Raw genomic sequence first — 15,316 nt, 5'->3', positions numbered from 1 at the left:
AAGAACAGTGCAAATTTGAAAATCAAGCTCCGGTCCTTTAGTGAGGGACAAGAGTGAATTTTGCCCTCTAGGCCAAATCTTTTCACTTTTCATCTCGAATTTCCTTTGCTAGGGAAGATTTCACCTTACTTCATGCTATGAATAAAAGTTAATGTCCAAAAAAGGTCTAAGAAGGTGTGCTTGAGGAAAATCGCTTTGGTCCCTGGGAGAGGGACAGGAGCGAACTTGTCTTGTTAGGCCCAAAGCTCAATCTTTCGTTGCCAACGACGAAGTCTGGATACTCCTTTATGCTCATTTCATCCTTCATTGTGTCTTTGATGTTTCAATTTGACCAAACAAGGTCGGGAATGACTCAAATAAGCCTTTTCGCCCTGGACCCTTGGTGAGGGACAGGAGCGCTTTGCCTTGGTCCCTGGGAGAGGGACAGGAGCAATTCGCTCTGGATCCTCAATGAAGGACAGGAGCGGAATTTGACTTTTTGAACTCTCTATCAGGATAATTTTTATGGAATATAACATTTAAGTATAAGAAAGAAGAAAGATATTTCTTATACTTTAAGTTATATTCCATATATACTTTCAGGGTGTTTGAGAGTGGTTTCAGACCTCCAGGAGTTATATTGCAAAATCTAGTTTTTTGAGGTTTTTCAGTTTCCAGACTTAGTCAAATTTCAGGATCAAGACATTCCAGACTTAGCCAAATTTTCAGGATCAGGACTTCACTCCAGCAGGACCTGCTATCCTATTGATCTCCACGACAGCACTCATAATGCAAAGGCTAACTAACAAAACCCTAAAAGACCAAAAAACAAACCCTAAAAAAGCAAAAAAACAAGGGTCCCCATTTGCAATGGGGCGATGTGTGAAAATGTCACAACAGGAAGCACCCCCCAAAAAATGAGGACAAGGGTCATGTATCCAGGGAATGCACTTTTGAGCTCCCCCTCTATCAAAAGTAAGGGGATTCTTAGGCTCCATGAAATTTGAAGGCCCCTTGGCAAGGCTCAACATTTTGTGGTATCATTAATTTAGTTTCCATGTTCTTTCTTAGGATTGAATTAGGCTAAGTCACCAGGTTCGGCCGAATTTCATCCTTGAAGTTCGAAATTCGTCGAACTTCAAAAAAAAAAAAAAAAATCATTGAAATTCGAATTTAATTTTTTTTTGTTTTAATTTTTGGCCTTCTTCTTCTGTTAATATTTTTTAAACACATCTTCAGTCTGTCGTGAGTCGCAGCCTGCAGGAGAAGTAGTCGCGGTCCCGTGATAGTCGTAGCTTGCAGGAGAAGTTCGCTTGCAATTTTTGCCGCCGTTCGTGCCCTAGCATATGTTTCCTATGGTTTATATTTTATAAATGTCATCTTTTTGTAACGATTTCAAATCTATTTATCAATGTTAAACTATTTAGGCAATTTTATAGATATATTACATATATTTATTAAAACAATTTAAAAATTACATATGGCTAATTTAATTCGAATTTTATATATTTCGAATTTTTCCCTCATCGAACTTCATTTGAATTTCAAAGTTGTCGAACTTCGAATTCGAATTCGAACCTGGTGACTTAGGAATTAGGGTATTAAAATTCAATTTTACAAATTGGGAAAGAGAGGGGGAGAATCTAATAGGTGTATGGAAGGATGACGAATCTTGGGAATATTGAATTTAGTGGGAGGTTAAACACTTTGCCAAGCAGGGGTAACTTTTCTGTAGACATAGTAGAACTAGAATTTTGATGCTTATTTGAGCTTTTGATGCTAGAGCCCAATTTTTTGCTAGGCTAGACACATTTATAAAAGGTTTCTGATTAAGCTCAAGCCATAGGAACAACAGACCTCCAAAATGAAGAATTTCTTGTTCTCATCTTCCATATTTTTTAAAAACCTCTAACCCTAGTTGACCCTAAATCAATAATTTTTATTAAAAGGAAGTTCTACAACAATTTGATGACCTTGCTTGCTTATGTGAATTTCCGCTAGCTTGTGGTCAACCTTAGTAAAACTAAGGTCATGAGTTTCAACATCTCCAAATTCCAGCTTTCAGATTATAGTTCTTTTACAAGGGGGTAGCTTTGGAGATCACATCTACCTACACATACTTGGGTTCCAATTTTTTGGTCCCTCCTTCAACATGAAGTTTGCCTCATATTCATGTCATTGGTATCTGGGTGTTTGGGAGCTGTTGGTGTGTTTTTTATGCATGCGTAACTCAGAATAAAATATCCAGAGATATCCTGTTCTCTCTTGATCAAAATCTTCTATGTGCTAAACAGGGGGATTGTGTGATCACAAAGATGACTCCAAGGTTCTAGATTCATGCAGATAGTCTCAGTTGGTTCGTTGTGATATGCTCGTAATCTCAAGGGGGACTTACACAATTGTTCGAGGAGTGAATCAATCAAAGGACTCTGTTTATTGCCGACACTTGTAACTTTCGCTTTTTTGAAATGATTTTGCAATAAGCTCCTTTCAATCGTAATTCCACTGAGACTTGGAAAAAAAAAGGGAAAAGGGATGAGGGTTTAGGAAGATCATTCTAACCCTAGGCTAATCCTATGAACTTGGGAGACGAAAATTACAAAAGTGGAAATAAAACCAATTCTTGCTTTGCCAAATTCAATAAGTGCACAAGAACGATGCAATCTTTTGTGGAATTCAAAAGATTTCATATTACTCATATTCACCAACATTTTGAACAATGAATAAAGCAACAGAAGTTAAATTTCTTTTACTAGTTGAGGCTAACTTTGCACGATAATTGAAAATCATCCAATTATTAAAAGTATGAACACACCATTCCACATAGAGCAATTCCATCAAATCCTTCATTCAATCTAACAACTTAAAAATAAAATCTATTCTATTGAGAGCCAAGAAACCATGCTAACTTGCAAAAGTAGACAAGATTCACCAACAATTGAACAATGAATTGTGTCTTAGCACTTAAGAAGTATCACTACAACAATTTCTCCTCTCTCCCTTTACAAATGAGAGGAGGGTTTATATAGGCACCCCATTACAAAACAACGACCTAGAATGATCCAAGATCAACGACCAAGATTAACAGATAAAACCCTAATTAGGGTTAATTGCAAAAAAACTCCTTTTGGCCAATGAGAAAATTACAATGTTTTGGATAACCAATGAGAAAATAGGAGCCATTTAATATCTTCCACTTGTTGAGTCTGGTTCGTTGCACTTGGACATGTCTAACTGGGAACCCTTGGATTGGTTGGTTGATGACTAGGATGCCACCTCAGCTTGCCTTGCAGATTTGATTCTCCATCCTGCAGAAGTGTTGATACCTTACTCTTGGACTTCCGAAGGAAATTCAAGATGATTAGAACATTTTTCTTCATTCTCATTGTTTCTTGAACTTATCGCTCCTTGGTGTGGAATCTTTTGTGTTCACCATCATTCTAAAGTTTTCTTTATGTTCGAACTAATCCTCATCTTCACTTTGATTTTGTGCTTCTTGAACAATCCTCCATATTGACAAGTTCTTTCTTTTGATTTTGGATTTCCAAAAGAAATCCAAGGTCGATGTAGAGCTTTTCATCCTTGAATGTCTTAATGGAGTGGAAGTCCTTGTTTGTTTCATTCATCTTTGGATTTCATCTTGAAGCGTGAACGTTGTCCTTCATCAGCACCTTTCTGGAAGTCCCTTCTTGAGCTTACATCCATCTCCTGAAAATTATGAAAGAATTCCTAAGTTAGAAGAAAGGGAGTTTGATATTCACTTAAGGAATTTTGAAGGATATCTCTGATTTTGCTCATTAAATTCTTCAAATCAGACTTAATCCTGTCTGGAAAAACAAAAATCAGAGTTAGAGAAATTCTGAAAACTAAAATCAGACTAGGAAAATTCTGGAAATTGTGAAACTAATCTGATTTATGAAATTTCTGCCCTCAAAATTGAAAAAGCATAAAAAGCAACATTATTTCTTGAAGAACTCGAGGTGGGAAATCATGTGCAAGTCTGATAATCAGAATTTTAGACTGAAAGAAGGAAGTCTTGAAGTGCAATTTGAGCTTGAAACTCTGAAAATCTGCCTTAGAAATTTTTATAAACTTGAAAATATTGAAGAAATTCCTAAAAAGAATTGCTTCCAACTCAGCCTGATTTTTTCCTTGGATCGTCTTGTACCTGAAATTCACTTTGAGAATCTACCTTGCAACTTGAAAGAAATTCTTTCTTGAGCTCCAATTTTGAATTCTGAGTATCAACTTGTGAATGAATGAACGCCAATGCTTGTGCTTACAAAGAGCTCAACCTTTGTTTTATTTCACTTTTTTTTCCTTTTTGTTTCATTTTTGTGTTTTATTTCTCTTTTACTTAGCAAAAATTTCTTCTTTGTAATACTTGGGCAAACTTTTTGCTTTAATTCCTTTTTCCTTTTCTTCAACACTTTTCCAAAAATTTTAAACTCTTCTCTCTTTCGGCTGGGCGAATTCTTCTTTTGGTTCCATCCTTTTTGCTTTATTCACTTTTTCATCTTGCCAAAACTTTCAAACTTTTTCCTTCCAAGAGTTAGGCAAATTCTTTCATGTGCCTAGCCTTTTTTGTTTTAATTCTCCTTGTCACCAACACTTAGGCAAATTCCTTGTGCTTTATTTCTTTTTCCTTGTTTTAATTCGTCTTAACTTGACCAAATTTCCTTGTCTTGTTGAGTGAATTGTTTGCGTTTCTTCCTTGCTTTAATCCATTTTACCCTTAACAACTTATTTTCTTCACCTAGGGTGGACTCATGATAGCACAAGGAAGATTTTCTCATGCCTAGGCAGACTTTACCTTAGGTTAGGGAACTTTTCCAACCAAGGGGGCGGACTTTGCATGTTGACAAGGAACTTTGCTCACCTCCCTGGGCAGACTTTGCATGAGATGAAGGAAGATTTTACCATGCCAAGGGCAGATTTGCCATGAGGTTGAGGAACTTGATGTTATGAGGTAAGGCAGAGTTGCTATGTGCCTTGGAAATCTGCCCATACTGAACCAAAATTTCAGACCTTTCTCTTTTCAAGTGCCAACACTTAAATCGTTTGTTAATTTTATTTTCCTTCTCAAAGTGCTCACCCTTAACCAAATTTCACACCCACTCCTAGGGCGGACTTCATGCTGCTTGGAGGAAGTTTTTTAATGCCTTGGGCGGACTTCATCATTGCTTAAGGAACTTTGTCATGTTGCTAGGCGGACTTGGCATAGGAGTAAGGAATTTGCATGTGAACTCCATCTTGACTCAACACTTTCTTGCTATCCTCCAACACTTGGCCATATTTTCTTCCATTCTCTTTGAGCAGACTTGGATGTGGCATGAAGAATTCTTGCTTGGAAAAGGGCGGACTTCACGTGCTCAAGGAACTTTTCATGGAAACTTGGAATTCTTCCATGGAAACAAGGAATTTTTGCAAGGAAGAAAGGAATTTTTCCAAGGAAACAAGGAATTTTCCCAAGGAATTTCTTAATATCGACTCCAGACTTTGTCATTTTCTCATGATCTTCAATTAGCATTCTGGAAATTTTCCTTTGGATTCAAAAGTTTGTATTGGATGAATTCTTTCTTGACTTGACTCTTTGCCCGACCCAATGACCACCCGTGACCTCAAAAAGCAAAAAAAAAAAAAAACAATTTTCTATTTTTAGAAAAAAACCAAAAAAGTAGGTTCTTGGATTGGCCCCAAAATGCCAAAAACAAAACTTTCTAAATTTAGAAAAAAGCAAAAAAGAAAAGTTTCCTAAAAATAGGAAGTTGTCAAAATTGACCCCAAGAAATTGCGATTCTACTCCTTCGATCTATTTGGGCACATCCGTAGCGTCAAAACACCCTTTCGACCATTCCTTCACTTTACCGACTTTGGGGTCTCTTTCAAATTTTGAAACCCTGACTCATTTGCAGAGACGAGAACAAAAAAAAAGGGGGTCCCCATCTGCAATGGGGCAATGTGTGAAAACATCACAACAAGAGCCTAGCTTGGGACCCATTGATTAGGTTTGTATTGAGAGAGTCTAGATCAAGGTTACTAGGAGACGGGGGTACTTGGAGACTTCAGAGACTGGCACCGGTACTGGTATGGCTAATTTTCAAAAATAGGAGACGGGGGGGGTACTTGGAGATGCCGATTTAAAAAAAAAAAAAAAATTAATAATTTCTAAAACATATCATGACAGAGAACTTTGAAACAGGAACAATGGTAAAGTTTAACATTAACTTTAAAATTGAACAAAAATTGAAATTAAAATTGTTTATATTGTTAATAGCCGGTCTAAATTGTTTAGTGAAAGTAAGGTAATATAGATGTTGAGCACACTCAATATTGTCTGCTAAATAGTGAAGGCAATTTCCATTTAGACTATTACAATGATAAGAAATCAGTCTCACAAAAAGTCTATGCTATCAATAGATCCAATCACTATAACTTTGCACGGATTTGCATGGATTTTTGTCTTTCTGTGAAACAATTTCCTTAATAGTTATTTCCCCATGGCTTCGCTTTGCTGTAAGCTTCTCTTATTTATTTTTTATATTTTTTTTGCCCTTTTACTGCATTTTGCCCCAAGTTTTTTAGGAGACTTCATTTTTTGGTCGGGAGACTTTGGAGACTTTGGAGACTTTGGAGATGGCAGTCAAAAGAACCTTATGCATCAAGAAGTTTCTGGTACTGGAGACGGGTAGGAGACGGGTCTCCTGGTAAGGCTGGTCTAGATTCTCATGTTGCAACTTTTATCAGGTGCAAGTGTATTGTTCCTTACAGCATTATCTAGGTAGAGCTTTTTGTCTAGTCATTGTGTCTTATGACTATCTTCTGGTTTATTTTTACATACACAGACTTGATCCATGGGTTGCACTGCCTTTGGTCATGACAGATATCCGTATTTGGGTGTTTTAGCTCTTTGTTCTTCTAAGAAATTGTCTCATAGGATCCAATTTGGTGCCATTATTGTTGGTATTCCAAAGCTAGCTTGCTCCTTTCTATTGGCATCTCTATTGATAGATGCCCTCCTTTCATGTATTCCTTGTACACTCCTCACCGCCTTCCTTCAAAGAGACCATCACTAGAGCTGCTAGAGGGGACATTTACAAGCTGTACGTCTAGGTTGCTTGGACCTCCCCTCTTGTGCCTCTCAGCTTGAAGCTTGCTTTTTACATTTAGCATTTGCTATAGGTAAAAAATGGTATATTTTGCTGCCCTTGCTATCTCCAATGTCATCTATCACATGGCTTGAGGTTTCTCCTTGGCCAAATGAGGGTACGTTCCCTGGATGGATTCCTTGCTCTTGATACTCATGGTAAATCTACACAAACTGGTTTCAATTGTCTACTTTGATTTCGTTCCTTTTGTTTGGAAATAAATATTCAGAATAGAACTGAATGCCACTAGGGAAATTTGTAAATTGAAGTTTTAAAGTGTTCTCCCAACTCGGGCTTTCCTTCTCTATTCAATTGTATTAGGAGCTATCAACATTCAATGCAATTTGTAAATGTAATTTACCTGTTCTTTTTAAAATAATTTCTCAAACATAACCAATCATAGATAATTGTAAGATTTATCTAGGTGTTTCAATCTTGCTTTGCTGTCCACTTTTGAAGGCATTATTTATTAATGTATCTTGAGATCTGCACCGCAAACTGGAGCATCTTAAGTGCATGAAACATTTATAATGCAATAAATCCAAAGTTAATGAGTTATTGATAATAGTAATCCTTTAACAACATCGTTAAAAAAAAATTGGTGCTCCTTTTTGTTGCATGCCAGAAATCATAAATGCTTGTAGTAGACTATCAGTAAGCATTTGAGGATCTGTCTCATACAAGGTGCTCTGGTTATCTTGTTTTGTGGGATGTGTTATTTTACTGGTCTCAAGAGCATTGAAAAATTTGCTGAGTGACAATCCCTAGATATTGTTTCCCTTGCAACAATGTTATGGGATCTCATTTACAGAAACGTTTTTCTTAGCAGAGTATATGTTCATTTATTTCAATTCTTTTGCTAGAAATCAATTTCATGATCTGACGATGTTTCATCTTCTGTGCCATTTAAATAATGCCAAATTCAAAGCTTTATGCTGAATCTGATGCTGCCACAAAGATGCCTCTGGATCTTTGGCTTTTGCTGAGCATTTGTATGATGATCACAAATTCCAATGAACTTCAAATTTTATTTTGTGAGCTTCTTTTTGGGTGTACAGAGGGTTATTTTTTGTGCACAAATTTCAAAGTTAATTATCATTTTTATTCGTCAATTTTTAAGCTGTCAACCATGGATTATCTGATCTTAAATTTTATAGCTAGAACAAAAAGCGAGCTTTATTTACTAGGCAAAGCCCTTCGACTTTGTTCTATAGTTTACTTAATGCCTATGATATTTTTGAAATCTATTTCCATAACAGCTATATAATTTTCCCTTCGATTTTTTGTCATTGGAGCTGAATGTACTATGCAATTAGCCATGCAACATATGGATCTTAGAGACATTGTGTCAAAAATGCTTAATGTAAAGAAATATCTAGAAATTGCAATTGAAAAGTCTTGATGGGATTTTTGACATTTGGAACCTTCTGCTTTTGCAAGCAGGATTAAATCTGCCGAGTTCTTGTTATTACTTGTAGGAAATTTGCTTCCTTCAACTAAGTTTACACACAGTTTAGAGTACGAAGAGGAAAGAGAGGAGGGCTTGAAAATGGAGAGTCTGCAAGATGATATTTTGGAAGTTCTTGGAGAAGAAATTGCATCTCTGTTATGGGCAGTGGGTCAACTAGGGTCATTTGACTCACAGAAAAAACAACCTTCATTACAATTTCAGGCTCAACATTTGGTGGACAGTTTGGATTCACAACTTTGGTGAAGGTACAATTGAATATTCTAAAAGACACTTTGATTCGTTATTTTTAGAAATAGCTATTCAGGCCAGGTAGGAAGCAAGTATATGTTATAAAGCAAAGACAAGCATGCAACATTTTTATGTACTCCCCAAAGAAGATCTTTTTTATGAGACATAATGCTCAACTGGGAAGCTATAGAAAGGGGCTGCAATTTCAGCTTTCTGGCTTCTTAGCTAGTGTGCTTTTATCCATAAACTTGTTTAAGCTGTCACTGCTTGTGTGAAAAAAAATGGTATATTGCTTCAACTTTGCTAATTTTAAAAGGTTGTTTACCTAATTGTTTCATAATTGCAATTGCTTCTTCTAACGTCAGATTTTTAATAATTATATAGACTGTTTTATTTGAATATTGAAGTTAGATGATACATGATTCAAACAACATTCTTTGATGAAGATGCACGAAGTGTGCCTTTGTACATCGCTTATAGGTTATTTCCCCAAACGTGAGATTGATTTCTAAACACCATCTAACACCATGACATGGTATGATGTAATTTGTCAGTCTATTAAATAACCGTTGTAATGCTAAACTCTGTGTCTTTGAAGGAGAACATTTGGCAGCTGCTGTTTGCTATACTATAATTGGCTGATACATGTAGATGAGATTTTCGTCATATGCACCTTTGATACTCAATTTCATGTTGCATGTGTAGCTTGAAGAAAAGCATTTTTAATTGAAACTACTATTTTTTTAGGGGCTATAAATGGGTCACATCATTCTCCCATTTTCTCTTCGGTACATCCTCTATCTTAAGTTTTAGTGATCAGATTAAGTAGAGATAATTCAAACACAAATGCACATAATTTACCCTGGGAAACCCTTCCTCTTGAAGGTGAAAAACCCAGCAAAGAAGTTCCTTTATATATTTATTGATACACAAGATGTCTTTACAATGAATCTGCTCCACTCCTTGAAGCTATATGATGGTATAGATTCTCCATAATTCGCACTGCTGTATGAATGCTGTGAGATGATCTATCTAGATCAACCTGATTTCTATATCAATCTATATGTCTTGAAGATGAGAGCCAGCTGCTGAACAAGGAGTCGATCTGTTAGAGGAAGAACACAAACTGCTGAAAGAGAGATATTGATCTGCTGAAGGATGATGATGCGATCTGCTGTTGTGTGTATGATTCGATTGCCTTGGAAGTGAGAAGGGAACCAAACTATATACCCATATCAAGTGTGCATCCAATCAACACGATCATCCCAATAGTCGGCTTCTTATAAACCATCACATCTCTTTATTAGAAATCGGTTATAATATAATTAATACATCTTCCAAGGTGGCGGAACATATATTAGTTATGTTTAGTTAACAAACCGATTCAATATAAATATGAAAGTCGGCAATGTATAAAAGTCGAACAAGTTAAATGTGTAACGCCGATAGGCCAATTACACATTTGTATTTGCTATGTCGGCCTCAAAGGAGTCCGACTATAACTATTAACATTAACACTCCCTCTTAGCTAGAGAGGAATCCTTCTCAATATCCGAGTCACATAGTGACATCCACCATGGCTACTCCCAGGGGGTGGGTCCATCATGGCTACACCCATGAATGTAAATGCAAATGAACACAAGTGCCCAACACGGAATCACTCAATGTGATGTCATCATCTCATCATGACGTTCACCATGGCTACTCCGAGAAGGTGAATAAATACAAGTACTAAGTCATGGAGTTTCTCACATGACATCCACCATACCTACTCGTAGAGGATGGATCCACCATACCTACTCACAGAGGGTGGAACAAGGGCTTACACCTCAAACTTCTCTCACAGAGAAGAATGCATTAACAAGGGGTTGCACCTCAAACTTCTCTCTCACAGAGGGTGAATAAGCACAAGTACTAAGTCATGGAGTCTCTCACATGACATCCACCATACCTACTCACATAGGGTGAAACAAGGGCTTACACCTCAAACTTCTCTCATAGAGAAGAATGCATTAACAAGGGCTTGCACCTCAAACTTCTCTCTCACAAAGAAGAATGCATTATAATACATATCAAGTAATCATTGATGCTGAGACTCCCTCTCAACAAGGGCTTCATTCTCCACAACTCCAAGCTTCTCTAAAAAATGCACAAACTTCACTTTGGCAAGAGGCTTGGTGAGAATGTCAACCGTTTGCTCCTTAGTACAAATGTATCTCAACTGAACAACATTCCTCTATACTATATCTATGATATAGTGGTATTGAATCTTAACATGCTTTGTTCTATTATGGAACATTGGATTGACTGAAAGCTTCACACAACTTTAGTTATCGCAATGAATGGTAGTAGGCTCCAACGATTGTCCAAACAATCCCAGAAAGAGCTTTCAAAGCCACATTGCTTTGCGAGTTGCCACACATGCTGCAATGTATTCTGCCTTTGCGGTGCTCAGTGCCACTGAAGATTGCTTCCTGCTACACCAGGAAATCATAGCAGATCCCAAACTGAAGCAACAACCAAAGGTGCTCTTCCGATCAATAACACTACCTGCCCAATTAGAATCATAATAGCCTTCTAAATGTAGGTCCACACTGGAAGAGTATTTCAAGCCATATCCAATTGTGCCATGCAATTATCTCAAGATATGCTTGGTTGCAACTAGATGTATCTGTCTCGGTTCACACATGAACTGACTCAGTACACTCGCTGCCTCAGTGCACTCACTACAGAACAAATATCTGGTCTAGTGTTGACAAGATACATCAAGGATCCAATCAACTGTTTGTACATAGTAGGATCCACAAGATCTGAACTAGCTGCAACTTCCCTCAATTTCTTCGAGTTAGTTTCCATCGATGTGGACATAGATTTGCAATCTATCATTCCAAATCTCTTCAAGATATCAATGGTGCATTTCCCTTGACTTAGGATAATCTCATTGGGCCTCTGCCATACTTGCAAACCTAGAAAGAAGTGCATGAGTCCTAAGTCCTCCATCTCGAATTTTGAAGTCAACTCCTTCTTGCATCTATGGATGAGATGATCTTCCCCAGTGACAAATTGGTCATCAACATAAAGTACCAAGATCAACATTTCACCATTGAATACCTTGAAGTAAAGATTCAAATCAACATCATTCTTGCAAAAACCCAAGCCCACTAAATATCTGTCAATTCTCTCATACCAAGCACGAGGTGCCTGCTTAAGACCATATAAAGCTTTCTTCAATTTACATACATGAGACTGTTTCCCATGAATCATGAACCCCTCAGGTTGCTCGATGTAGACCTCTTCCTCAATCACACCATTGAGAAAAGTTGTCTTCACATCCATCTGATGTAACTTCCATCCCTTAACTATTGCAATGACAATGATGGTCCTGATGGAAGTGTAGTGAGCAACGGGAGCAAATGTTTCTTTATAGTCTATTCCCTCTTTCAGAGAGAAACCACGAGCCACAAATCTAGCCTTGTACTTTTCAATGCTTCCATCAGCTGCATGCTTAATCTTGTACAACCACTTGGAAGATACAACAGACTTCCCCTCAGGTCTAGGAACGATATTCCACACATCATTCTTGATAATGGATTGATACTCTTCATCCATTGCATCTTTCCATACTTGTTGTTTTGAGGCTTCATCAACACTGAAAGGTTCAGTCTCAATAAGATTACACATAAATGCAACATAGCTAGAGAATCTCTGTGGTCTTTTACTTTATTTGAATGTGCCTCTAGGAGTTGCAAATTGTTCTGCCTTTTTAGTGTTTCTTGCCCAAAGAGGTCTCTTTTGAGTCGCAACAATATCTCTAGGCCCATCAGTAGTAGGATCCAAAGGTTCAATTGGATCATCATTCACTTCAGGTTCTGTAGACTCCCTCTAAATCTCAGGAGCATGATCAACATCCATGTCTTGAGGAGTCTCATGATTTTCATCATCTATCTCCATGCAAGAACCCTTTGATTTTTTGAATGCAAAATCTTCCTCAAATGTGACATCCTTGCTTACTTCTATTTGCTTCTGACCAGGAATATAAATACAGTAGGCTTTGGTTCACTATAGCCCACAGATATCCCTCTCTTGCCAGAGGGTTCCAACTTGGCCCTCTTGTCTTTGGGAATATGAACATACACAAAACAACCAAAGATTCTCAGGTGACTGATATCGGGCTTAGTGAAAAGGCTTCTTTAGGAGTCACATTTTCCAGTATCCGGTGAGGACATCTGTTCTGAACATATACTGTTGTTGTAGAGGCTTCTACCCATAGAAAAGTCTGAAGGTCTTGATCATGAATCATAGCTTTTGCAGCTTCAACAATGGATCTATTTTTTCTTTCTGCAACCCCATTTTGTTGAGGGTTGTAAGGGACACAAAACTCCCTCTTGATCCCTGCCTCAATATAAAAATCACGAAAGCTACCCAAGGTGTACTCACATCCATTATCAAACCTTAAAACTTTAATTCTCTTTTCAAATAAATTTTCTACTTGAGCTTTAAATTCTTTAAACCTACCTAGGACTTCATCAGACTCTTTAGACCTTAATAAATAAATCCATGTCCTCCTAGAGTAGTCATCTATGAAAGTTACATAATACAAAAATACACTTAGAGATGAAATTGACATTGGACCACATAAATCTGAATGTACAAGATCTAGAATTTCTTTAGACTTACTTTCACTACTATGGAATGGACTCTTAATATTTTTACCCATAGCACAATTTTTACAAGTACCATCATGTACATGAAAAAGTTTGGGAATACCTTTCACCATCTTTTCTAGTGATGGAAGAGCCTTGAAATGAAGATGCCCAAGTCTTCTGTTTCAAAGTTAGTTGGAACTGGAAGAATCATGAGAAGAGTGGAAAGCTTATACAAACTCTCATGTCGATTTCTGATTACACGAGCAGTCTTGATGCTGGAGTTCTTTGGCCATGCTAAAACTCTTCCTTCAGAAAATGCAATTTGATAGCCCTTATCCTCCAAGGCTGAAAGAGACACAAGGTTTCTCTTGATCCCCAACACGAACAAAACATCACTTAGGTGTAGTGAGACTCCAGATTCTAGGTTTAGAGATGTAGCACCAAATCCTCTTACTGAATAGCATGCATCATCTCCAATAATCACTTGAAAATTAGACTCCACCAAATCTGAAAGGTGCTGTTGATAGTCGGTGATATGTGTAGAGGCTCCACTATCAATCAACCAGGTATCACTGTCCGTAGGAACATTGCTCGATAATGCTGATATGAAAAGAAAACCATTTGAGTTATCTTCTGCCTCCTTCTGAGATGAAACTTGATTGATGTTTGCCCCTTGATGCTTTGGTCTTGTCAAACAATCCCTTGCATAGTGACCAAACTTGTCACATCTAAAGCACTGGATGCAGGAGAGATCTTTCTTCTTCTTATTAGAATCTGGTGCGGAATCTGATTTTTGATCTCTGTTCCTTTTGAAGTTACCCTTCTTCCAATTCTTTCCTTTCTTGGTAGATTGAGTGGCAAGAACATGAGTATCTTCGTTTTGAGAACTTCTGATAATTCCCTTAGCCGCCAATCTTGATTCTTCTCGAATGCAGTCTGCACAAAGTCGATCAAACTTAGGTAATTTGGTTCTCCCACTTGTGCTTTGGATAAATGGCTCCCATGAATGAGGAAGGCCATTCAAAGCTAGCATGACAAGGTCTTTATCTATCACTTGATCTCCAAATGCGCTTAGTTGATCTCTCAATTCTGAAATTTTCATGAAGAATGATATAACTGATTCTCCTTTTACCATCTTTACTTGGTGGAGTTGTTGTCTCAAGGCAAGAGCCCTACTTGTTTTGTTAATCTCATATAAACCTTCTAAGGTCTTGAACATATCTCACAATTGTCATCTTGGACATGAGAGGCACCAAGTGATCCCTCACGGAGTTGATTAATATCTTCTTTGCTTTGATGACATTTTTCTTAAATTGAAGTTTCTCCTCATGATCTTCAGGTTCGGATAAATCCTTTTCCTCCACAAATTGAAGAAGATCATTTTCTTCAAGAGCAATGAGCACTCTAAACTTCCATGAGGTGAAGTTAGATGCGCCTTCAAGTCTATCCTCGACTTTAAGACTGTTCACCATTTTTGAGGCTTAGTAGATACTTCTTGAAGGAGAGAGAGAGAGAGGAGAGAATACTTAGAATTTGTAGAAAATCTGATCATGATCTTTCTTTCACCGTGGCTCTGATACCATGTTAAGTTTTAGTGATCAGATTAAGTAGAGATAATTCAAACACCAATGCACATAATTTGGCCTGGGAAAACCTTCCTCTTGAAGGTGAAAAACCCAACAAAGAAGTTCCTTTATATATTTATTGATATACAAGAGGTCTTTACAATGAATCTGCTCCACTCCTTGAAGCTATATGATGGTATAGATTCTCCTAGACTGTTGTATACAATTCGCACTGCTATATGAATGTTGTGAGATGATCTATCTAGATCAATCTGATTT

General features: G+C 37.3%; 1 protein-coding gene across 1 annotated transcript in view; it reads left to right on the top strand.

The window, feature by feature from the left end:
- Nucleotides 1–9,133, top strand: part of LOC131061348 (uncharacterized) — a 63,066-nt gene extending 53,933 nt beyond the window's left edge. Inside the window, exon 5 of the mRNA XM_057994994.2 lies at nt 8,571–9,133. Within this exon, the coding sequence (XP_057850977.1) occupies nt 8,571–8,841 (271 nt within the window). The 3' untranslated portion in view covers nt 8,842–9,133. The remainder of the gene's footprint in view (nt 1–8,570) is intronic.
- The last annotated feature ends 6,183 nt before the right edge of the window (nt 9,134–15,316 follow it).

This window comes from Cryptomeria japonica, chromosome 11, assembly GCF_030272615.1.
Source record: "Cryptomeria japonica chromosome 11, Sugi_1.0, whole genome shotgun sequence".
NCBI classification, from domain to species: Eukaryota; Viridiplantae; Streptophyta; class Pinopsida; order Cupressales; family Cupressaceae; genus Cryptomeria; species Cryptomeria japonica.
This window is presented reverse-complemented; position numbering and strand designations above follow the sequence as displayed.